General features: G+C 40.2%; 5 protein-coding genes across 13 annotated transcripts in view; 4 read left to right on the top strand and 1 right to left on the bottom strand.

Moving 5' to 3' along the window:
* frmpd3 (FERM and PDZ domain containing 3) overlaps positions 1 to 8,624 on the top strand; it is a 36,433-nt gene extending 27,809 nt beyond the window's left edge. Inside the window, exons 11-16 of the mRNA XM_088379307.1 lie at positions 20 to 146; positions 844 to 933; positions 1,036 to 1,215; positions 1,291 to 1,426; positions 2,111 to 3,004; positions 3,564 to 8,624. Of these exons, the coding sequence (XP_088235433.1) occupies positions 20 to 146; positions 844 to 933; positions 1,036 to 1,215; positions 1,291 to 1,426; positions 2,111 to 3,004; positions 3,564 to 6,343 (4,207 nt within the window). The 3' untranslated portion in view covers positions 6,344 to 8,624. The remainder of the gene's footprint in view (positions 1 to 19; positions 147 to 843; positions 934 to 1,035; positions 1,216 to 1,290; positions 1,427 to 2,110; positions 3,005 to 3,563) is intronic.
* Positions 1 to 9,246, bottom strand: part of LOC148404021 (uncharacterized) — a 107,452-nt gene extending 98,206 nt beyond the window's left edge. For all 6 annotated transcript variants that reach the window (XM_088379328.1, XM_088379321.1, XM_088379351.1 and 3 more), the window contains exons 1-2: positions 9,057 to 9,246; positions 8,910 to 8,979 (exon numbers count right to left, since the gene is read on the bottom strand). The gene's annotated coding sequence lies outside the window, so the exon portion shown is untranslated. The remainder of the gene's footprint in view (positions 1 to 8,909; positions 8,980 to 9,056) is intronic.
* A 1,161-nt stretch (positions 9,247 to 10,407) lies between these two features.
* On the top strand, positions 10,408 to 15,340 carry prps1b (phosphoribosyl pyrophosphate synthetase 1B). Of its 2 annotated transcripts, none has more exons than XM_088358929.1 (8): positions 10,408 to 10,575; positions 10,665 to 10,814; positions 11,560 to 11,749; positions 12,725 to 12,823; positions 12,932 to 13,056; positions 13,175 to 13,348; positions 13,760 to 13,919; positions 14,123 to 15,340. In XM_088358929.1, the coding sequence occupies exons 2-8, from the start codon at positions 10,693 to 10,695 to the stop codon at positions 14,213 to 14,215; spliced, it is 963 nt and encodes a 320-aa protein (XP_088215055.1). In that variant the 5' UTR covers positions 10,408 to 10,575; positions 10,665 to 10,692; the 3' UTR covers positions 14,216 to 15,340. The 2 variants fall into 2 exon arrangements, with proteins under 2 accessions (XP_088215055.1, XP_088215076.1); XM_088358950.1 differs by having other exon boundaries at positions 10,409 to 10,575; positions 11,560 to 11,743.
* A 301-nt stretch (positions 15,341 to 15,641) lies between these two features.
* Positions 15,642 to 17,868, top strand: LOC148404019 (solute carrier family 25 member 53-like). 3 transcript variants are annotated; one of them, XM_088358978.1, is made up of 3 exons: positions 15,661 to 15,709; positions 15,819 to 15,883; positions 16,039 to 17,868. In XM_088358978.1, the coding sequence occupies exon 3, from the start codon at positions 16,040 to 16,042 to the stop codon at positions 16,910 to 16,912; it is 873 nt and encodes a 290-aa protein (XP_088215104.1). In that variant the 5' UTR covers positions 15,661 to 15,709; positions 15,819 to 15,883; position 16,039; the 3' UTR covers positions 16,913 to 17,868. The 3 variants fall into 3 exon arrangements, with proteins under 3 accessions (XP_088215087.1, XP_088215095.1, XP_088215104.1); XM_088358961.1 differs by having other exon boundaries at positions 15,642 to 15,883; XM_088358969.1 differs by having other exon boundaries at positions 15,642 to 15,883; positions 15,993 to 17,868.
* A 429-nt stretch (positions 17,869 to 18,297) lies between these two features.
* On the top strand, positions 18,298 to 23,201 carry tmsb1 (thymosin beta 1). Its single transcript, XM_088359069.1, has 9 exons — positions 18,298 to 18,463; positions 18,944 to 19,051; positions 20,088 to 20,123; positions 20,653 to 20,748; positions 20,857 to 20,892; positions 21,222 to 21,317; positions 22,031 to 22,066; positions 22,277 to 22,372; positions 22,586 to 23,201. The coding sequence occupies exons 2-9, from the start codon at positions 18,952 to 18,954 to the stop codon at positions 22,627 to 22,629; spliced, it is 540 nt and encodes a 179-aa protein (XP_088215195.1). The 5' UTR covers positions 18,298 to 18,463; positions 18,944 to 18,951; the 3' UTR covers positions 22,630 to 23,201.
* Positions 23,202 to 24,517: the final 1,316 nt, after the last annotated feature.

Here is a 24,517-nt window from a genome sequence, read left to right as displayed (position 1 = left end):
CACTTTTTCTCTGTCACAGAAAGGAATGGGGTCTAGAGCCTTTTCTTCCGCTCACTTTGCTCCCAACAGTCAAGGAGAAGAATGTTTGCAAGATTCTGTCACAGTTGTTGAAGACCTACCAGCATCCGCCACCATCAGGCAACAAGGTGCTCATATTGATAATGCAAAACTTTCACCTAAGGCGACGACTGACAAAAACCTGATATCATAATATGATAAATGAACTTCCTCCTATATATATGTCCATGAGTGAGGCCTTAATAATGATGTGGTATTTGTCAAGAGCATCCATCTTGGGCTAAAAAATGACATAAGGGTACACATCCAAGTGTCTTTATTTAAATAGCAGTACTTAAAAATGTTACTGTTGGGGATTAGAGAAATTTAGTAAGTTATTGGAAAAGTATCAGTATATAGTGGCATTCTGGGAAATCTCAAAATTGTTTAAATAATTCATAAGATTTTATGTCCACAGAAAATACTTGTTTGATTACGCAGTTTTGAAATGTAAATGCTCTCAAGTGCCATTAGTAGGGTTAGCCTTGACTCGGGCCTTTTTTCATGATATTAAGTTGATTACTGATTTTCAAGGCATATACCAGTGTTGCAAAAAAAAAAATAAAAGCAATGAAACAAAATCACAGCAAGGGCAGAAAGAAAACAAAAACTATTATAGTCTGCCTGATTAGTCGGTAGAAGAGTCAGACATATGTCTTTGAAAAGCTTTGGGATGAAATTGTTGCATAAGCGCTTAGCACTACATTACACGTGTGGCACAACAGTGCCACCATCAGGTCATGTTGGTCGAGATAAGGTTTAAGCATGATTTTACTCGCTTGACAGGTCCCTCCTCTTCAAGGAAAGCTGCAGTACTTGCGTGTCCTCAATGACCTCCCACCTTTTGGAGGAATACTGTTCAATACTGTTGGACTGGTAGTACATTTTCAGTCTCATACACAAAAACAAAAAAGTGTTTCTAGACTATTGGTATTTTTGTCAATTTAAATATCTGACGACAATAAATGTGCTCTACAGGATGAAAAACAATCAGCCACAACATTACTGGTGGGTCCTCGCCATGGAATCAGTCACGTGATTGACTTGAAAAACAACCTGACAACAGTTCTGACTGAGTTTAGTAGGATATCGAAGATCCAACTCTATCGAGAAAGCCAAGGCGTGGCTCGTGTGGAGGTTTCAATCCACGAAGGCAAGGTATGACACAGTCTTGCAAGTTTTCTGTCAAGGATGTACTTAATACGATGACACACTTCGTTCCCTTGCCTGCAGCCCTTGGTGCTTCTCATGGAATGGCCAGATGCCAGTAACTTTGCATGCCTTATCTCTGGCTACTACAAACTGTTTGTAGACCCCAAAAGGAACATCTACTTCAGGATCTCTGGTCAGTCTCATCTGACCAAGACAGGTATGTTGGACGGCTTCTTGATCTATAAGTGGTTCATTGGAAACTAAAATTCTGCCTGAGAATGTAATAAATTATTTGAAACGTTCAAACTATTGTAAATCACAAGTTCGTACTGTAGATTGTCTCTTATCAAACAAATCAAAATGTCAGAATACAGTGTATTAGTTGATGTGTATGACATTTGTTGACTTGAAATTTCATCAAAATGTCAGAATACAGTGTATTAGTTGATGTTGTATGACATTTGTTGACTTGAAATTTCATCAATGGCCAAAAGTTGAATCAACATCCCATGGCACCATACTCTGTCTGTCACCATTTTGGGTCATCAGAATGAAATTACTCATTCCTTTTCCAGCCAGCCAACCATGACACAGAATTGTAGCGTGTATCCTTTTGCTGTGATCACAAACATTTGTTGGAGCATGAACAAATCCACTGCTTTATTCTGTGTCTACCTACGTAAAGTCTGCATACAAGAAGGGTTGTCATACCATCCCATTCCACCCAACTCTAACCCTCGAAATGCCAAAATATTTCAATTTTCAACATCCATCTCTGAAATAACAAACAGTCCCCATGAGACCATCAGCTGTCCGCCTCTGCTTCTCCATCTGGATCTTCTGAAATAAACTTATTTCAAATGCCTCAAACTCTTCACTCCTCTGACAATTCTATTCCCAGATTACAGAAGCTCCCACCACTCACACCCACGTTCTGGGGCAACTGGCTTACCAAGTGGAGGGCGGAGAGGGGACGAGAGAGAAAGCTTGCACAGGGAGTCAGGGTCTTCACGGGCCATAGCACCTGCAGAGTCTCAGCATCTAGGTCTGTGCCATTTCCACCTTCAGGAACAACAGTTTCAGGAGCTCCAAGCACACGCTGAAGCTGATCTTGACATCAATGAGAACTTTATTGCCCAGGAGGCCACTGAGCGGCCCCGCACCAAGTCAGATCCTACGCAACAGATTACTGAGGAGGTAACTGTGGTGACGCCGAGCCCAAGAATGGAGAATGCTGGCTTTAGAATCCGTGCCCAAACATTGGCTCAAACTCAAAAATCGCCAAGGTACTTCTGTGATTCTTGTAAAGACAGAAAAAAGAATGAGGATTTGTCAACAGCAGTGAGCAGCGGCCGTAACACGGGGAGAACATGCTCCAGTGGTTGCGCTTCCAGAAGTGGGGGTGGCGTTGTTGATCTCATGGCCCTGCCACCCCCTGGCAATGAAGAAGATGATGAGGAGGAGGAGCCACCCAATGGCGGTGAAAAACTGCAACCACCACAACCTGCGATTGCCGCCCCACCACCCGGCTTCAGAGACAATAGCTCTGATGAGGATGACGCAAAAAGAGGGAGGAAAGCTACAACTGGTGCCAGGACAGATCCCACCACTGTGAAACAGCAACATATCAAGGAGGACGTGCCTGTGACACTTATTGATAACGTGGCCACGAGAACAGTCCGAGATCATGCACAGGAACTTGACGATGCATTGGTATCCACCTTGCAAGCTCTAGAGGCTTTGGCAGCTTCTGAAGACTACCCCCATCACCACCAGCAGCCAACACAGACTGCAGGTCAACAACCTCAGTCCTGCTATGGTCTACACCTCAGTAATAGTAATCTGATTATCACATTGCTGAATGTTTGCAGAGTCTGTTTTTGCTACAATGAAATGGCAACCAAATGTCCCAATAGCAGAAAAAAAACACACCATAAAATGTGTAACAATCATTCAATGTGGGATCGTTTAAAACAAATTTGTGAACGATTGATGATCATCAAAATTGAGACGAGACAAAAGGGTTGATAAAGTTCCATCCAAAAGTCAACCAACTGATTCATAGTTTCTACTAAGACTATGACACTGGCTTATCTTGGCACATCCATCAAGCAAAGCAATGCATTGCAAGGTAAAAGGCACTATTCTCTCGCTTGGCCAAGAAAGCCTCATAATGCACTGATCACTGAGAGGGGCAAAAACTGAATCCTTAAGGGATTTTGTGGAAAAGTTGTTGGTCATATTTCTGCTTTATTAGCATAAAGCATTTTTTATAGTGACGTCATCTCAAAATATACATAATTCACCTTTATGATGATCATCCTGCTAATATGCTTCTATGTCTTACTCTTTAGGGCTTATTGTCCTGGCTGCTATTACACCAGAATCATCGTTGGATTCGGGACATGAGACAAATTCCTCTGAACTGACAGATGTTTCTGAGATGGTCTCAGCAATGAAGCAAAACCAAAACCAAGCCTACCTGCTAGCACACCATATCAATAAGGATAGTCGCCTCTGCCGCCGCGATTTTCCGCTCGCTATCCCTGGCTGCACAGCAAAGACGATAGGGACAGGGGCATTTTCTGTAGGTCAGATCCGTGCTGGATGTCCTCCCAAGCAAGTAATCCTCAGTAAGACTGTTCCCTTTAAAGTGAGCCCCAGTCAAGACTCTGGGATTGTCGGTGTTGTTACAGAGCAGAGAGGCAATCAAGATACCATTCCAAATGAACAGACACCAGAAATGAAAGCAAACTTTGCTTCTACTAAAGCAGACATCCCTGATCCCCTCCTTAAATCACCTGAAGAACTTAAAGTATCTGATGTATCACCTTCAGCTCTAGTCACTAAAGATCCAAAGTTATCCAGTGCTTCAGGGGAAACACAGAGGCTGAATCTTCTCAATGGCGTAAAGGAGAAGTCAACACCACCTCTTAGTACAGACAAAGCCTTATCTGTTCTCTTACCCGTGGACAGGACCGCCTCAGCCAAGGTTCCGCAAATTAATATGTGCCAAGACGCCGAGACTGCCTCTAGCGAGACCATGAAGCCTTCAAGTTCCACAGAATTTCTGCCAGTCGATGATCTCTTCTGCACTTGCCCAGTGCAACAGGAGCCCGGGCACCAGTTAAGAATCAAAGATCCGCAGGTTCAGAAGGTAGTGGTGTTTCAAACCTCATCTCCTACTGATGATGAGCGTCTACGAGCAAAGGGCCTCTTTATTGCTAATAGCAAAGAAAATACAGTCAGAGCAGGAGTGGAATGTAGTTTGGCAAAACCCAATCCTACAGTACAAACCAAGCACTCCCCTCATTTTCCTCCAACATCAGAAAGAAAAGAAGTAGTCGAGAGCAAACCGGATAGTGCCCTTGGCAAATCCCATTCTGAATCACAGATCTGCGTCACAAAGTCATTATCTAATTTAGAAGACAAAACACAGAGCCCCTCTTTAGATAGAGTATCTACGCTACCAACTAAAGAATCCAAGAAATTGGGCAGTGTAAAGGGCAAGTCCCAGCGCACTGCCCCGTTTTTGAGCATTAGAAACTTACTTTCAGCGACGTTCCCAGCGAGAATGAGAAGGGAAACAGACGAGCGAAGGGCTCAGTTGCAAAAGGTTCGACAGTATGAGTTGGAGTTCTTAGAAGAGCTGCTGAAACCCAAGTCTGCGCAGGGAGAGTTTTTACCCCAAGGATCCTCGCCTGTACCCTCAGGGACTCCCTGTGCCTGCCAGCTACGCACCAGCCCTGTCCTAAAAGCACCAGGTATCTCCAGAGAACAGCGGCGAAGCTGTGACTGTAAGAGAATGTGTCGGGGTATGAGACTACCCGATACACCGGTTGGCTCCGCAACAGAAACGCAAACTAGAGGCAGGGAGAGAACTACCGCAAAGACCCCTCCGACAGTCTCCGAAGCACCTCAGAGTGAAGGTGCTACCAGGCAATCTCAGAACTTAGAGGTCAAGACCGCACGAATACGTTCCATCAGCCTGGAGTCGAGGGAGCCACGGGGAGAGCAGGGCACCTGCTTGCCCACCTGTACCTCACAAACAAACTATGTGGAAGCACCACAAAATAAGAAGCTTCAAAGGCGATACAGCATTGGAGAGTTGGATAACAGTACTAACACGCCTGTTTATGCAGAAGTAAAGCCCAAAACCAAGAGTCTTGAAAAAGAGATGGAGCGAGTCAGAGCTACTGGATTACGGCTGCCAACCCCGGTGGAGCCAGTTCATACACAGTCTCATCAGTCAGACGGAAAGGGGAAAAAGGGTATATTTTATATTCAGAGCAATGAGTTACTTTGTGAAAGTAAAGAAGAGAGCGGGGAGGGGCTGCTGACGTTGCCCAGTGAAGACAGCGATGACAAGGATAAATGCTGTTCATTCTGCTTCTGCTACCGCAAATGTGAGGCAACAGAAGAGAGCAGTGAGAAGGACGAGCTCTCATACTCGATTCCCCTTCAGGTTCTTCCAGGCATGGAGCTTGACTCCAGTACTTTTTCTGTTGTCAGCAAAACCCTGCAGGTTCTTAATGCAGAGGACTGCAGCGGGGAAGAAGAAGACACCGAGAAAGAGCCACAGGCACAAGAGATTGACCTAAGAGCTTGCGGCACACTGGAGGGCAGCCTGGCACGGGTTGAGGCGCTACAGGGAAAATCTTTTAGCTTGCCCGACGGCTTCCTAAATGCCCAGTTGGATGCTAATGAGTTACTAGCTATCCTACGTCAGTGTGCTAACAGTCCGCAAGCCGAAGGTGAGGCTCGTCTTCAGCCCTCGCGGATTGCAGAGTACAAGCAGGAGTTGGCAGTGCGCTTTAAAGAATTCCGGGCATCCTGTCGGCGAGTGGCCAGCGTGGAAAAAAGCCCAACATGTATGCTGGCTGTTGTCACAGCGAGCTTTCAAGTGCTGTGCGATTTAACTCAGACCTTCATCAAACTGGTCAGAGGGGTTCGCACAGAGACTCAAAGACAGCAGCTGTTAAGAAAAGTCGAGGAAGTAGCTATTAACTATACTTTGCTTCTTCGCGCAGCAGAAGAATCAATGGGACATTCGAGCAGCCTGCCGACAAAAACAGTTAGCCCTCAAGTGTCCTCCGACACCAATAACATGAGCTCACTCACCCGACCCATCTAGGTTCTTTCTGCCAAGTAAAGACAACACTTGCAGGATTCTGAGCAAAAACTAAACAAGCTCAATATGTATTCATTCATTTGTTTACATTTTTACTGAATGTGCAATGGATACTCGGCAAAGAACATTGCAATGCAGCTGTCCCATCCCATGTTTACAGGCCCCGAGGTAGCCTTGTGGATATTGCTCTGAATTGTAACGATACACCAAAATGCACAAATGAATACATTAGCAAAACAGGGCTAATCAATTCATCAGTATAGAACAACAAATAAGTCGATATATACTATTTTATATGTAGTGTAAATTTGAGTTGTGTCTACATGGAAAATAATATAATATTCTGTGAAAAAAAGATGGCTATATTTAAAAAGTATAAATTTAAAAAACACACATATAGAGACACACACACACACACACATATATACATATATATATGTATATATATATATATATATATATATATACACACACACACACACACACACACACACACACACACGGACAAATATATTTGAGATTTTGTCAAGTAGCGAGTGCTGTAGAGTGCATAGTTTAAAGCAATGTTCGGTTAAATGGTACTCTGTCAGTATATTGAGCTAAATGTTTTTCTGTTGGATATGTTGGACAAATTTCAGACAATAGACAGTGTTGGATATGGATACTGAAAAATGCTCAGAGGCAACAGCAACATATTACATGTCGTCATGGCCATCCTGTTGGTATGCACATACCTGCGATGGTTACAGTATATCATGTAGCACATATCCAACACACCTCCCCCCTGTACAATAACATCCTATTGAGACTATTTAGAAGGGGAACCCTCAATATACTTAATACACATATTTACACCATTTTGCTTCTATGCCTCTTGCATCTCACTGCTCACTCAAACAATAAGCCGGTTCAATGTAAATGGCTATTCAAACCATGTTTTTAGCGATTGTGCAAATTCACTGTATACTGTAAAATAGATGAATTACAGAACTTTGCACAGCTTCTGAATTTAGAACTTGAGTTGACCTACTGTGTAATTGAGTTTTTTTTTTTATCCCATTTTTTGCTTAAATATTTATTTGAGTCTGCACAACTTTTACATTGTTCTTAAATCTAAAGCTTTCATAGAATCTCCTGTCAAGTTACGTTGTCCGGCACCGTATAAACTTGCTTTCTGTGTGCTGTTGTACATTGTGCAATCTAGGAAGTATATAAGAAACACACAAAGTAGTTTTCTATGTATTTTAATAAAACTAACACATCCGCCCTGTGTCTGAAATCTTCTTTGTGTCGCACCATCTTATCTCAAAGGATGTACTGACCTAATATACACACTCTTTAATGTTCTGTGCAACAGAACTGCGACTTCTACACTTCTGAAATCAATACAAAATTGTTTTTAAAAAAAAAGTGTATTATGCTACATAAAAATGAGTAGTGTTATATGCTGGTAACATTATTATATAACAAATACTATCTGTATTTGCCTTGTCTTCTCTTTATATTCATGACAGTGTTCACCAGGTTACTACAGTAACTGTAGAAATATTTTTTGAGACGCAGCATCCTCTAAATACTCACATAAATCATAATTTCTCTGTGACCATTACTCATTGTGCATATCCTACAAATTTAAATACCAATATCATGTTCACAAGCACTTTCGATGTTGTCCACGATTGTTGTTGAGGCCTTTTTCAAAAATGTATACAGTGTTTTTGTTTCATTTGGCTTCGTGAGTTGTCTGCCCTTTGGGAAAAGTTTTTTAATGGATGATTTTTTTTCATTTTCTACAATGGAAACAAATGAGTATGCTGAGGCAATATGTAAATTTAGATTCTACAGAGATACTATGTACTGCTCAATATTGTAAATGTAAATAGGAGAAAATAGTGATACAAAATGATTTTCAGATATTGGACAGCTTCTGATTTTGTAAAATATATATAAACTAATTATTTATAGTAGTATTGTAACATACAGACAAAATAGGAAATTAGATTCGAGAGAGTATAGTCATTTAAAAAGCATGAAAATAGTAAGCATTTATTTTTACAAACACAAAACACAGACAACGATCTTGAACATCTTTGTTTTGCTGTGTGGCTAGTCATTCACAAAAAGACACCCCATGGTGAAATTCATTGCTTTGTTGTTATCATTGTTTTTAAGTGCACCTACTCATTTCTGTCTTGTTTTACTATCCGTGATTATCACTGTGGTCTTCTGTCTGTGTTGACTCATGTTATATTTTGAGAAAAATAAAGGAAATCCAATAAACACCTTGAAATATTTGGAAAATTACATTTTATGGCAAATGCGTCTCACAATTCAAACACACTAATGGCAATATTTTAATATCCAAAGGTTTTGAGCAATCCGGGGCGTTTTGTTTGCTAAATAACCATAATTGTTTTAATTCTTTTTTTTTCTTTTTTTTTTACCTACAAAGTGTTCACCGTAGGTCACATTCTAAGATAGATTTATTTTCTGCCATGTCTTGTGTTGAAGTAGTTAAGGTATACACGGTATGATCAGAAAAGAAAAATAATACAAACAATCGTAATACCTGATTTTCTGCACACACGCTTGTCGATATCTTTGAGCGACTCGTCACTTTCTGGTCCGCTGATGGAACCCTTCCAACAAGTGTCCACGTTATTCACGGAGAAACGATTATATTAATGAAAATAATAAGTCAGACACCATCACATACCTGTGTCACATGTCAAGTTGCTCCCATGTTATCTTGCTCCCCGTCTCGACTTACGACTGTTATTGTAAGGCGAGTTGCGCAGTTTTTTGTTTCGCGACTGCAGATTCGTCACAGCGACTTGGAACTTCCCTGATTCCAAAACTGTTCAAATTCTCAATAAAAATGCTGAACGAAACGTTTCGTTTGCATTTCCGACTGGCTGCAAAAAATAGGTTAAACTAAAAAAATTAAAAAATTTAAAAAAAATAGAAAAATCATCATCGGGATTTGAACCCGTGACGCAAAGAATAAAGAAAGCATTACTTGGCAGGATTGGGGTTGGTTTAGGGCTAGGGCTAACCCTAACCCAACCCTAACCCTAACCCTAGCTCTAACTCTAGCCCTAGCCTTAACCCCTAATCCTAGCCTTAACCCCAGCCCTAACCCCAACCCTACTTCTAACCCTAACTCTAATCCAACCCCTAACCCTAGCTCTAGTCCTAGCTCTAATTTTTCAAATTTTTCCATGATAAAATGTTTTGTGAGTCACACCGGGTTTTGAACTCAAGCCGCTGGGGTGAGAGTCCAGAGCACTGCACTATGTGTGTGTGTTACACAGGCAAGCAATGCTTCATGCACACTCTTCTCTATTAGAACTTGCTTACCTTGAAGCATCCAAATATCGCATGACAGCTGATGCTGAGCTCCCACCAGGCAATGGTAACATTAGGGTAACATTTAGACGTCTATTTTAGGTGTATAAAATAACCTAAAATAGACGTCTATATCAGGTTACAGAAATAACCACTTCACATGTACAGATCAATATGCTTGTTAAACACAAATCCAAACAACTCCTGTACATTATTTATATAACTTAAAGCTGATTCAGACTTTAAAATTTTGAAATATGGTCATATTTGATGTTTTTAATTTAGACGTCTATTTTAGGTCTATACCGGGACCAATTTTAGACGTCTAAATTGGGTCTATACACAGACCAGTCTATGTCTAATAGACATCTATGGCTGACGGGGAGTCTTTCTGCCGGTATTTATGTTTGAAGTACTGTAGTTGCGCCTACGGCATGTTGACACAAAAGGAACGTTGAACAAGTTTGACGATCTACAAACGCATCTGTGTTCTCCTTCATTTGGACACCGGATTAAAAAACACGCAGGAGTAATGTAACTGTGTTGCGATCATATGAAAGTAAAAACACGACCATGCACTTTTTCCAAAGAAAAAAGCATTTTCCGTCAAGGAAAACGCGAAAGTTGTGACGCCACATTGTAGAAATAACCTACGACTGCACCGTAAAACCACAGTGATGCTTTCACTTGCTGCGTCAGACGTTTGTGCCTAGAGTATTCCAACATCCGAGTGAGACTGAACGCAACATTCACCGTTGACCCTGTCCATGTGACGTCATCACGATTAGCCCGTAAGTGAAAGCGTGCGCGCGCTGCACCGAGAGGAAAAGAGTCGCACGCGTGATGTGTAGGACGAGAGGTGGCTAGCTGGTCAATATTGAGCCCCGGTAAGAATAGCCAGACGAATAATTATACTATTTCGCTGACTTTTCTTTGTTATCATCACTAATACAATTGGTTACTGTCACCTGCTTAGACGACTCGACGCCCTGGACCGCAACAAAATGCCAAATATCAAAATATTCAGCGGTAGCTCCCACCCAGACTTGTCTCAAAAGATAGCCGACCGCCTTGGTCTGGAGCTGGGCAAGGTGGTTACCAAGAAATTTAGCAACCAAGAAACATGGTGAGTAGATCGTCCCGGTTTCTTAATTTAACAACAAACCAAATCTCTCGGTAACTGAGCCAATGTAGCTTAGCTAACGTATATATCACGTAGAAATCACCGCGCATGTGTCGATTGGAGCTTTGTTTATTCGGCCATCCAGCTACAACGTGTGCTTGAGCATTTATTCGATATTCTTGATACCCGGTTTAAGGTCCATGTACTTGTCGTCCTCACCAGTAAGCCAATTCAGAGCACTGGTAGGACGAGTGTCTCACTAGTTTTCCGTTACTTGGGCCTACTAGTGAAACCGAAAAACGTATATCAATACAATGCTCTTATGGCCTATCCTTGTTATTACGGTTTAAAGTCCATGTACACTTTTAGGAACTGTGCTCTAGGTAACTGCATGATACTGAAATTCTATATACGTGTAACACTGCACTAGTAGCATGAATAACACGTGCAGTTTTGCCCCCTTAGTTACAAGTAGTTACCCAAATTGTGTGCAGAAATATAATTTGAAACAATACTAGTAAGGAATATTTTACTAATGCTCTCAATTCTGTTAGTGAAGACAAACAATTTGCTTATTAAGCCAGATTTAAAGCAAACCGTTTTCCATGAAGAAGAGTTGGACCCTCCAGTTTAAACCCACACGTGACTGTTGTCTATTGTTTATTCTGTCTGCTGCCACAGGGTGTTTGCTAAGCTCTCTGCTGCTAAGTGATGTTTGTCTTGTCACCTCTCTCACACACACGTACAGCGTGGAGATAGGCGAGAGTGTACGAGGAGAAGACGTCTACATCGTCCAAAGCGGCTGCGGGGAAATCAATGACAACTTGATGGAGCTGCTCATCATGATCAACGCCTGCAAGATTGCCTCTGCCTCCAGAGTTACTGCCGTCATCCCTTGCTTTCCATACGCCCGCCAGGACAAGAAGGACAAGGTGGGGGTGAGGGACATCTGTCTAATTTTCTCTGTCATGCTGTTTGCCATCCGACGCCATGACGAGAAGCCTTTGGCCATGTCCATGCGCTCACGGCTGCTTTTCGGTTTGTTTAGGTTTGTTTGCTGTTATCTTTTTTTCATCTGTTTTGGTTGCGAGCATGTTTTATATTCCACAGCCCATTGCTTGTGAACATGCACAGTTTCATGTTTCCTGTTGAATGATCTGTTTGGATTGTATAACGTGATAACATGAACATTATACGGAGTGTCCCCAAAATGTTTTTATTTTTTGCAGTCTAAGTCTATCCAGCTAGTTCTTGTCAAAATTGTAATGAAATTTGTAAAAGTAAAGTTTAATGTTTGTTAAATGTTTTCTATCTTTTATAGTTTTCATATACATAGTGAAGTCCTGCCATTGTTCTTTTTTATTCTTAAACTAATGAAAACATTGAACCCACCCCAAATCCAAACAAAGCATTTTCCAAAAACTGATATACCTGCTCTAAGAACTCATTTAAACGGAATTTAAAAAAAAAAAAAAAAGTCAAAACAAAATAAATAAAATTAATGAAAAATCCAAACTATCATAACCATGGTTTACTTCATTTACTCTTAACAGTCTAGGAAGAGTGTGAATTTTCAATATTTGAATTTACCATTTTCACGGCCTCAGTGGTTGTCCATTGCTATAAGTGAAGTGCTTGTTTCAGCTGCAGCTGTTGTAAAGTGCACTATATAAATCAAACTGCATTCTATATTTTGCACGTTCATAATTTTTGCCCATAACTGATGTTGTGGTCGTCTAAGCGATTTTTATCCAGATGATTGAATCGATGCAATACAAAGATCACACATTGTGGAAGGGGAAGTGTGATAAGATTCTAAGTTCTCAGTTCAGTGCCTATTTTTAGCCCAAAGTCGCGCTTGGCAGTGGTTGTTTTGCTCGTGACATAAATTAACGGATCTGTTTTCATTGCAGAGCCGGGCTCCCATATCCGCCAAGTTGGTGGCCAACATGCTATCCGTGTCCGGTGCCGACCACATCATCACCATGGACCTGCACGCCTCGCAAATACAGGTGAACATTTGCACATTGTGTATTCATCCGTGTATTCATCCTTCTTGGTTTAATTACTTTTGAACACAGATGGTATTGATATGCTGATGAAGTGTTTTTGTCTTGTAGGGATTCTTTGACATCCCAGTTGACAACCTCTACGCAGAGCCCGCTGTGTTAAAGTGGATTAAAGAAAACATACCCGAGTGGAAAAACTGCACCATTGTCTCACCGGATGCTGGAGGAGCAAAGAGGTGAGCTGAGGCTATTTGCACGATAGTTTTGTTTCTGTAATTTTGACCTTCGGATGTCGATGTGGCTGTTCCCTTTGCTCCTTAGTTGTAACTCGGCTACTTTCCCTTCCCTCCGCAGGGTCACCTCCATCGCTGACCGGTTAAATGTGGACTTTGCTCTCATTCATAAAGAGCGGAAAAAGGCAAACGAGGTTGATCGGATGGTTCTCGTCGGCGACGTGACCGCTCGAGTTGCCATCCTCGTCGATGACATGGCAGACACCTGTGGGACTATCTGCCATGCTGCCGACAAGTAGGCTAAAATTCATCTTGGTGTATGACCACCTATGGAAAGCCGCTTGAGCATTTATTCATTTCCTTTGTTAGCCAGCTTACGGTCCATGTACCGGTACGTTATTTGTCCGCACTAAAAGGACAATTCAGTGCACTAGCAGAATGACTAGGGCACTAGTAAAGGACAAAGACATTTGTAGTAAGTAGGGCCGCAACTAACTGAAATCTTTTAAATGATAATCTGTCCATTTTTTTTTTCTTTCAATGCACCTCCTTGATGCAATGATTTCATTATGGTGGTTCTTATGTCAGCCAATCATGAGGTGCTTCCTCTGCAGAACATAACAGCGGAATTTGGTCTGGAAAAAAATACTTCGTTCATTGATTCAAGTCCAATAAGGGTGAATTGTTGTTTTTTTGGGCATTTTAGGTTGATATCTGCTGGTGCTACAAAAGTGTATGCCATCCTGACCCACGGCATCTTCTCTGGGCCTGCCATTTCTCGCATCAATAATGCTTGCTTTGAAGCAGTTGTGGTCACCAATACGATACCCCAGGAGGAGAAAATGAGGCATTGTCCCAAAATACAGGTGAGCATGACTTGTCAGTGGTTGTCTAGCTTTTTTTTTACTGTCAATACGCCTTTGGAAGAAGTACAAATGCAAGTGCCAATATTTATTCATCTGTGCTCTGTAGTGCTTGTTTTCATTAGCGTCTCAGGAGAGCTGATGTTAGTCTTTCATTTCCACAGCTATACTATATCGAAAAAAGTTTCAATGTTTTCATCTTGCAGGTTATCGACATCTCCATGATCCTCGCGGAGGCCATTCGGAGAACCCACAATGGCGAGTCGGTCTCATACCTATTCAGCCACGTACCCTTGTAACGGCGTCTACTTTCAGACCAGTATAAAAAGAGGCATATCCTGAAACACAACCAATAGAGACGTTCCCTTCCATTGGGGATGGAAAGAACTATCATGTCTGTTACAGTCCACACATCCCATCCCCGCACCAAATAGACCGTATTTATTGAACTTGGATGAAACCGGTTGACCGGAGAAGGCCATCACATGTAAGGTTGGGTTTGGCTTGTATGGTGGTAAAATGTGAAAGGGGTTTTACAAGGCACAATATGTGCTGGGGTGGGTTTTTGTTTTTTCTTTTCTTTTTTTTTTCTCCACCCTTTTGAGATGCACTATTTGGGTGGTGTTTTGAAGCTGTTACTCTGCAGGTGGAAATGGTACATAGACATGTGCATCTCAAGAGTGATTGGACTCTAATGGAAATGACATTTTTCAGTTGCTCAATTCAAAAAGTGAAAGAGTACATTACTTGGCGTGAAATGTTTCTCATTTTTACAGCTACAGACAACCCCAAATTGATTCTCTAAAAAAATGATGTTACACAAGACGATCTAAATAATTTTCAATAGACATGAGGATGGCCTTATGCAATGTATTTTCCTGTGAGGTAAATCAGTCTATATACAAATCAGTGATAAATTTGGCATTTTGAGTTGAGCTACTGAAATTAACTTTTCTATAGTATTCTAATTTATGGATATATATATACATATACACACCTGTACATTAAGTACTCCCGTTTTCTTTCCCTCTATATTGGGGGGATTTTATATTTTAACTCCAAAGTATGCCCTTTACATTTTGAGTAGGTGCCATTTATTCAGGTACGTTTTTAATAAAGCTGAATAGAATTGACGGGTTTTTTTCTTTCGCCATTTATGAAAGCATGTGCCATATGGTCACAAAACCAACAGAATCATCGGAGTAGTTTGTCCAATATTAAATGTGGCCATTCTTTGTTTTGCTTTCCCATAATAAATGGACTGTGTATTTAATTTACTGCAATGATTTTACTCCAAATGCCATCCATTTGTGAAATTTTCTTTATCGCTTGTTCTATTCTCAATAACAAAATCTGTCCTGATTTCCAGTCATTCGTGTCCACATGTTTAGTTACATTTTAAATAAAAACAATAGTGGATATTATTCTTTGCACAGAGTCCTTGTTTTTATACAATTTCAAATACCAAACTCATTGCTTCACTGTCAAGGAAATTTAGTTAACTTCTGACACGCATACAACCAGACAGTTTGGTTTAATAGCAGATGTATAATTTAATAACGACTCACTAGAAAATCATCCAGCCGCGTCAACAACGTCCCCAAACCACTAAAGAATACTACTAGTGCGGCACGCCCATGGGTTTGATTGACAGGAATAATCGACCAATCCCTGACGATATGACGTGGTAATCTCGACCTATAGTTATTCTCAGGGGGGCGGGACTATAAATGATCAGTGCACCGCATCCTGTTATGTATACTAGGCTTCTTACAAGCTTTCCCCGATGACGGGTAAGCACTTGTTTAGAAATTATACATACCGTGGAGTAAAACATTCTATCATTATGAGGGTCTTGCAATGTAATGACCGTGTTCCGTGGCTTTTTTCGAGTTGAAATAGAAAAGTCAATGATGCTGCCATTGTGGCTTATCTGCTCTGCTTTTGCTGTATCGTGACGATTGAGAGTAAGTACAATGTTTGCTTCATTTTTATATTCAAGTTTTAATGTTAATTGATGTTTTCCTTGCATTATTTATTTATTTTTTTATTTCTACAATGGCTGTTCGGGATCAGGGTGAGGCACTATAAATTGATTTGTGATGTCATCATTCATCTGAAGGATGGCAGAACGTGCCAAGCCCGCACAAGATGAAGAGCGCCTGAGGGACTCAAAGACACGTTTCCATAGCTACCTCCATGGAGGGACCTCAAGCTTGCTGTCCACCCTTATTGTTTTCCCCGTGTACAAGACTGTTTTCCGCCAGCAAATCCACAACATCCAGGTTCACCGGGCTGTAAAGCAGCTCCACAAAGAAGGTTTTGTCAAGCTCTACAGGGGGGTGACCCCACCATTATTGATGAGGACACTCAGTGGTACGCTACTCTTTGGACTGCAGGATACCTTCCTCCGCCTGCTCTCCTTGCCCTCCCTCAGTGTCATTCCTTCCTCTCTACAACCTGCTGTGGCGGGGCTCGGTGTAGGAACAGTGGAGGCGCTGGTCTTTACACCTTTTGAGCGCGTTCAGAACGTCTTGCAGAGTGGCCACAACGACCGCCGCCTCCCGACGTTAAAGAGCGTTCTTGTTAAGCTGAAGGCAAAAAAGCTGGCTTCAGGCTACTACCGGGCCTTCCTGCCCATCACGGTTCGCAACGCCCTCGGCAGCTCCCTTTACTTTGGTTTGAAGGGGCCCTTGAGTAATGCTGTAGCAGGGCAGGGGCTTTCTCCGTTAGCATCCTCCTTCATTTCTGGAACTGTTGCTTCCATGGCAATCAGCCTGAGCCTGTACCCGCTGTCTGTGCTGATAGCCAACATGCAGGTGGAAGTGCAGACAGAGGTGAAAGGGGTAACAGCCTGCTGGAGGATCCTGTGGAACTCCAGGCAGAGAAGTGTCCTATTACTATATCGAGGTGGTGCTCTAGTTATTCTGAGATCGTGTATCACCTGGGGAATCACCACGGCCATTTATGACAGGCAGCAAAAACGATCAGGCTGAGCATGTGTAGCAAACAGAAAGTCAGGATATCCTACAATGCAGTTTCTGGATTTATCCAAGCTAAAAGCATTGCCTAAAGTTAAACTAATAAAGTGGTTTCACTCATTCTTTGACAGAATATCCAATACAACATATTTGACAAATAGCTAATCTCTCTATAGTAATGCGGTACAGTTATGAGACTTTTTGTTATTATTGTAGTTCAGCAAAATGTGTTTAATCCATTTACACACAGAAAAACTGCATGTGAAATTTCAGGTAGAATACACCAAGACCTATACAGACTTAATTCAATCCCCAAACCTTGGAATACAAATGTTAACCTGTTCAATCCTTTATATACAAGTTGTTCTTCTCAAGGAGGCAAACATAAAAACATTAAACTTCAAGAATGTCCACTTCAATGCCTTTCAGTGAGTCATCCAGTCTGTTTAGCCCCATTGAAACCTGATGGTGACACACTAAACTTAAACAGCACGATGGAGAGGAATGTTTAGATGGCAATTTTAACTGAATAGGGAAGACTAAACAGTTGGATTTATGCACTGAAATGTTTAAAGAATATACAATAAAATTTTAAAATGTTGTATGGCATTTTAGGTTCATCTGAAAGTTGAATATCCCCAACTTTGTGAGTAGTTGTGCTACAATAATAGAGCAGTGAGTCAACAATCATTTAAAACAAAAAAACAAGAAGGGAAATTATATTTACGCAATTCATTCCGTGTTTACTTCCACGTTGCAGGTTGGGCAAGTATTTATTGGACTGGAACTAGATGTGCTGGTGACTCATGTGCATTTATACCACTCAGGAATCGGAACACTTGTTTAATATCCTATTTGTATTTTGGAGACAAACACACAAAAGGGACAGATTAATGTTCAATGTGCAATGTTAAGGTTGTAGATGTGATGCAGATGTTAAAATGGATTAAAATAATGGGTGATTCCACCAAGCAGTTGTTGCCTTTCAATGCCACTTAAAACTGTCACTCAACCAATTCCGAAACACTTAATTGCTCTCATTAAATGAGATTAAATGTGATGTGCGTGCGCGTGTGTGTTTCGAATCAAAATATATCATTATCATGCTCTTATTGTGTAGCTTCTTTTACATATCTGTATGCCATGACATATTTTGTCCTCTAGATGGTGGTATCCACCCATCTATTTTCTGAGCTGCTTATCCTCACAAAGGGTCGTGGGCGTGCAGGAACCGATTCCAGCTGTCTGAGGGCGGTAACACTGAACCCTGCCATTCCTCAAACTTCCTTACAAGTCCAGGCATGAGCAAAGAATTGCACTATTGCAATGCTGGAATGGGAAGCCATGCCCATTGCTCGAGGGTCCGCCTTTTAATATTGACATCATCTGCTTGTGAGCTTTGGCAGCCAATAGGAGTTAGTGGCATAGTTGTGATTTTTTTTTTCTTTCTTTGGACAACACTTTGGGGCGTGTTGCGTCTAGTTAACAATCTGTTTGCTTAACTCGATTCCCGCAGTCTCTCCTACCTGCAAAACACATCGAGAACGCTACACGTATCCATACCAGGTAAAATTGTCTCTATGTCTAGTTGCAAGTGCAGGAAATGTTGTTGGTCAACCTTGACTTGTTTTTCTAATAGCTGCACATTATGCTGTAGTTTAACTAAATCCAGATTTTTTTTTTAAATAATATCTGCCGTAAACAGGTCACGCATTTCACACTAGGCGCTCCAATACATCGATCGCCACTTCTGATTTTAATTTGCAACCTTGACTTTGTGTGATGTAGTGTATTTGAACAGGAATAGTCTATAGTACACATTAGGAAATGTGTTTTGTTTCTTGTGCTCGGAAGAGTTACGTAACTTCAGGGTTGAGTTCTGCGCAGGCATTTTAATGGGTCTGGCATTAGTACCTGTATGGGCATGAAGTGCAGACCACACCCTTTTGTGGCAAATTAGATTGTGTTTAGCTGACTACGATTAAGCAATACACCACAGTTCATTACGCAATTGTAATTTTCGATTGTCTTTGGTTTTAAAAAAAGCTTGCAGAATGTGCGACACAAAGGTCAAAGCCGAAGTGAAGGGGTTTGATAAAACCAAACTGCGCAAGACTGAGCCCGAAGAGAAGACGACACTTCCAACCCAAAAGGGTAAGTGGGGCTTTTTTTGCACAATACATCCCTTCACTTGTTATCAGCAGCACTTCCTCGCCGACAGTTAATAGCAGATGCAGACTTTGGATCGAATGTCAACTGTTGGTACACACCCAGATGAAAAAGAGGAACGCTTCCTGTTCACTTTTTATTCTCATGTTCACTATGTGCCTCAATCTAAGCCACGCCAAACCATTGTATTCATAATGAGCATTGATTTGCATGTTGCTTGTAAACAACGACATACTCATACCTTACATTTTAACAACTGCTTACACTTTAGTCAAACAACTTATACGACAGTTTTTTTTTTTTCTTATATGCTTAAGTGTAAATCAGTCTTGTTCAACACACAGTTTATTAGTCTGTATACTAATATTTGGGAAGTATTTTTTATATGTAATTATGTTAAAAACATTTTATAAAATCTTCACAATTCAGTACACAACACCTCATAATGGCAAGAGGAAAGGTTGGATTTTTTTTCAACTTAATTGAAAAGGGGGAACATAAATACTAGCCGCATTTTCACAATGTGCAGTGCTTCCATCCACCTTTTTCAGAAGTTAGTTTTATTTATTTACGTTTTTAATTATTTATTTTTTTAATTATACTGAAGGCTTGGAACGCCTCGGGCAGTTTTGCTCATTCTTCTTTGCAGCACCTTTGAAGCTCATCAGGTTGGATATGGAACGTGTGTGCACAGTTAATAAAGACTTATGAAAGCACAAAATTGAAATTGAAGAAAAAAAACTTTTCAACCGAATGTTGAAAAATTTATAACTGATGTCTTTTTTTCAGCTATGATCTTTCAGGGTTTATTTTAATTGAATTAATTTCTGTACAACTCTACAGAAGGAACATGGACTTGTAGTTTACTTTAGTTTACAATACTTCGTGAGCTTTGTCTTGCACTCGACAAATACGCAATATATTTAAAAACACTCGTACTAAAGCTCAACTGGATGTGGATCCTGTCAGTACTGTATATCATCAATTCAATTTCTGATCCTCTTGTTTTATTACTTTTTAGAGATTGAAGAGGAAAAGAAATTAAACGAAGAGGAACGTAAGTGACACCCCATTTCTTGAGGCTTGACTTATTTTGCCCTTTTCTTAGATTTTTTTTTTTGTTTTTTTAGAAATGAATGAGGCATATTTTTGAGTTTTGAATTTTTTGCTCTGTAGTTTTAAGATTTTAACTTGTGCCTGACCGACTAATGAGACGATAAATTTAATTGGCCGATATTGAAAATACAATATATAAATAAAAATATTTTTTCTTGTTTTTCTCTTTGGTGTAAAGTATTATGAAATAGCCAAATATGTGGCCTATAATTCATATCGTTATTGTAAATATTAATGGTCCAAATAAGAAGACATTTCTTTCATTTCATTTGTATTTTTCAAAATAATCATCCGGTTACTCAACTGGCAATGGCCACAAATAATCCACATCGGTCAGAGAAGATTGTGGAAAATGGCACAAAAGTGATTTTTCTGTTAGCTGTTCTGTTAGAATTGCTCAATAAGACCTAATAGTTTGTTGGCGCACCAATTTAAACAATACATAAGACAATCATTTGCTTTTTAAACAGCTACCCGAATGATCAATGACGAAGTGGTGAGATTTAACACCAAGAAGCTGCGGAAGACCACAACGGCCGAGAAGACCGTACTGCCGACAAAGGACGGTAGGTGGTAACGTTGGAGTACAATTCCATCCTAGGTCCAAGCCATCAGCAGTGCAATATCATGAATTCTTTCTTTGTCTCCCATTTGATGTTTTTTTTTTCTTTCAGTCATTGAAAACGAAAAGAAATTAAATGAAGAGGAACGTAAGTGAATCACCCCTTCCATAAGCTCAGCTTCTTCCTTACTTCTAAATATGATCTCTTTCCATCCCCTGTTTTTGTTGCCAACATGAATTCATCAAATATAATCTCTGTACTTCCTTAAAGTCAGGTATAATGTATTCCATTGCTCTTTTTTTTAGAATGTAACTTAGAAATGAACAGAATAAGACAAGTTTACTTTAATGCAAAAAAAAGGATGTTCAAGGAAAACAAATCCTGAACCTTTATAGTTTTAAAACTAATAGCACAAAAGCACCTCATAATTTGTGGACGCTCTAAATAACACGATCATTTCATCATTTATTGAACAGCTAACCGAATGGTCAACGACGAAGTGGAAAGATTTAACACGAGCAAGCTGCGGAAGACTATAACTGATGAGAAGAGCACACTTCCGACTAAAGAGGGTAGGTGCTAACTTTGGAGTACAATTCCATCCCATGTACAAGTCATCGGGAATGCAACAGCTTTAAGTAGGGACATCTGTAAATCCACACCCAATGCGAAAGAATAATTCTTCCAGTCACCTTATCGTTACAAAGCAGTGTCGTGTAGCTTCAATTGTTGGACAGATGTCCACAAGTTTTTCCACAGTATAGACTAGGAAGCTGTCCAGCCCCCGCTGTAGCAAAGCACGCTCATACCATTATGGTCCCTCCACCATGCTTTTCAGTTTGCTTAAAGAGGAAGTCAACCCCCAAATTTTTTTTTTAATATGTTCTGCGCAGCCCAACTAGTCGAAACGCAGTGTTCTGATTAATGTTGCCTTTGTGGGATATAAATTAAACAGGCATAATCCACCCATTTTTAGCCATTTCAGAGGGTGGCCATTTTTCCACTTGCTGTCGCCTAAAAATGACATCACAGTTGCCAGGTCTCTGGTGGCGACCAATCACGGTCCACCAGTTTTCTGAAGCTGAGCCATGATTGGTTATGACTTGATACCTGGCAAAAGTGATGTCATTTTCAGCAAGTGGTAAAATGGCCGCCCCTTGGAAACAAATATAGCTTAGGCAGAGTGAGAGAACAGTGTTTATCCAGAATACTGCAGACTTTTTGGGCCTGTCAGTATTTTATCAATTATTTGATTCTGTTTGCTTCCCATTTGATATTTTTTCAGAGATTGAAGAGGAAAAGAAATTAAACAAAGAACAACGTAAGTGATCCAGTCCTCGAGCATGATTTAGTAAAAAACTATTACTTTTTTTTCTTAAAGAATTCCCTTTTGAAATGAACAGAAGTTTGTTGTGTAGCATTAAAGATAACATTAATAATAGTACGCTATTCTGCAAAATATATATCTGCAAATAGTGCCATTTAGAAAATGTTATGGGAAAAAGCAAGGGATCATTTACTTTTTAAACAGCCACCAGAATGGTTAACGACGAAGTGGCGAGATTTAACACGAGCAAGCTGCGGAAGACCTCAACGGAGGAGAAGAATTACCGTCCGACTAAAGCGGGTAGGTTGTCAATTTTGAGTACAATTCCCACGTCGCAGTCGTTAGCAGTGTAAGAACCACCACCAATTTTTAATAACCCTGCAGAGTTTGGATAAGGGGAGCCTCATTGTACTTTATCATTATTTTGAATAATACAACAAATGACTTTGTCCTCCTGTCAGTATTGCATCATCAAATCTTTGTTTCTCTGTCTTTTTTTAAAATCTTTTTTAGACATTGAGGCAGAAAAGAAAATGACAAAAGGCGGATGTAAATGACTCACCCCTTCCTCAAGCTTGGCTTCTTCTCCCCCTCATCTACATGATCCCGTCCTATCTCCTGCCTCCATGTGCCAACATGAGTTGATGAATAAAAAGATATTTCTGTATTAGTGCCTTCAAGTCATTCCATGTATTATATCGCCTTTTTTTTTTTACAATATACCGGTAATATAGAAATAAACAGAATAAAGCAAGTTCTGTTATGCAGTTAAACAATTTTAACGTTACCATTAATGCTATACTGAGAATATACATTACATCCTGCTAGAGTTCCACACAAACAATTTGGGAAAATTCTGAGTTTTTTTTAAACAATTTACCTCACTTGCCTACTTGTTTTGAATTGAATACAAAGTCATGACAAGCCAAAGTGTTGGTACCGATAGTAACAGGAAACTTAATTTTTTGAAAAAAATAAACGAATTTGCAAGTATAGAATGATTTGTGAACTATTCCGTTAATAAAATGCATACTTTCTTAGTATAGGATTAATTGTGCATTGTCTACCTTATTAGAAATGTTTGTATGTCAAGCACCAATTTACTCAATAAAGATTCACAACAGTTCAAGACTTCTTTTTTATTATTATTCCTGCAGCTGTCATCCATGTATGCATTGATAAAATAAGCATTCTTTTTCAGCACAAAGAAAGATGCACTGCCAGTAATACATGTAAATCAGTGCAGTGTGAATACATTTTTGGAAAGCCCGATGACTTGAGTGGATTCCCTTGAGATGGGGCCAGCTGTGATTTTCCACAACAGGCTTGCACAAACATGTTAACAGAGCAGCAACTATTTGAAAGTAGAGATACAGATACGGACTGGGTTAGTTTCAGCCTACGGCATATATGTAACAAAGGTGATCATTTAAAATAAATATGCTTTGAACGCAGATTTGCTGCATTATTTGATTTATTTTGACGCTATTTCAAAACTCATTTTTGCCACTTGGTGTACAATACATGCCATGCCCCAGGTTGAATACAAATAAATTAACTGCCTTTTTAATGTTTGCCTAATTAGTTTGAAATAGTTGAGGGAAACGGTAGAGGTTTCTTAATACACATACAATAGGAGTATCAATAGGTTAATTTTTTTTTTTCTTCACTATCCTGAGGCGATTGCAGTGCGAGAATAAACCAGAATTGTGGCAGGACAAGTGACTGCATGCTTCATACTCATACTTCATGCTCTGAACTGCCGCTGTAATGACGAATTAGCAGGGGACCCCAGTAGAATTCTTCCAAGAGTACACGGTAGACAGTGCTGGGAAAATAATGCAACATGTGCATTCATCCATCCTGACTTGCCCAGATGTATTTCCCTGGGGGTTAACGCGGTTCATGCCCCGTTAGCCCTGCAACACCGATTTCCCTCCACACACCTTTGTTTAGTTGTATTTTGGTTGACAAATATCTCAAATAAAACAAACTTTCACAAATACACAGTCCTCAATTGCAATTACTACAGTTGCAATTATTTGTATATGTATTGTAAAGTCCGCGACCCCCGTGGGGACAAGCAGTACAGAAAATGGATAGATGGATGTATTGGAAATCATTTCTATACATATTAAAGACTTTAAAGTCCATTACCAATCCAATGCATCTTTTGTCACAGCAGTCGTGAAACTTTTCTGACATGACTCGTAAAATACGATGGGTGTTTTTGCTGTGACACAACTTGTCCCCTAATTTAATTAATCCATTAAAAATATTTTGATACAATTCAGTGTTTTTTGACAGCGTAAATAATTCAGGGTTTGTTTTGTTTCTTTGCGCGTGTGTGTGTGTGTGTGTGTGTTTGTGTGTGTTTCATTGAGCAATAATGATTTACTACTGCAGAAGTTTTGATCTCAATCGTGGAACCATAGAAAGTCAAAA

This window comes from Syngnathus floridae, chromosome 1 (assembly GCF_059516105.1).
Source record: "Syngnathus floridae isolate MCC-2025c chromosome 1, RoL_Sflo_1.0, whole genome shotgun sequence".
In the NCBI taxonomy this organism is placed as follows: domain Eukaryota; kingdom Metazoa; phylum Chordata; class Actinopteri; order Syngnathiformes; family Syngnathidae; genus Syngnathus; species Syngnathus floridae.
This window is presented reverse-complemented; position numbering and strand designations above follow the sequence as displayed.

Coding starts and splice junctions, on each gene's coding strand:
- prps1b (XM_088358929.1), top strand. CDS start 10,693: ATGCCAAATATCAAAATATTCAGCGGTAGCTCCCACCCAGACTTGTCT. Junction 12,824..12,931: donor TGCACGCCTCGCAAATACAG/GTGAACATTTGC, acceptor TTTGTCTTGTAG/GGATTCTTTGACATCCCAGT. Junction 13,057..13,174: donor GATGCTGGAGGAGCAAAGAG/GTGAGCTGAGGC, acceptor TTCCCTCCGCAG/GGTCACCTCCATCGCTGACC.
- LOC148404019 (XM_088358961.1), top strand. CDS start 16,040: ATGGCAGAACGTGCCAAGCCCGCACAAGATGAAGAGCGCCTGAGGGAC.
- tmsb1 (XM_088359069.1), top strand. CDS start 18,952: ATGTGCGACACAAAGGTCAAAGCCGAAGTGAAGGGGTTTGATAAAACC. Junction 19,052..20,087: donor GACACTTCCAACCCAAAAGG/GTAAGTGGGGCT, acceptor ATTACTTTTTAG/AGATTGAAGAGGAAAAGAAA. Junction 22,373..22,585: donor TTACCGTCCGACTAAAGCGG/GTAGGTTGTCAA, acceptor AATCTTTTTTAG/ACATTGAGGCAGAAAAGAAA.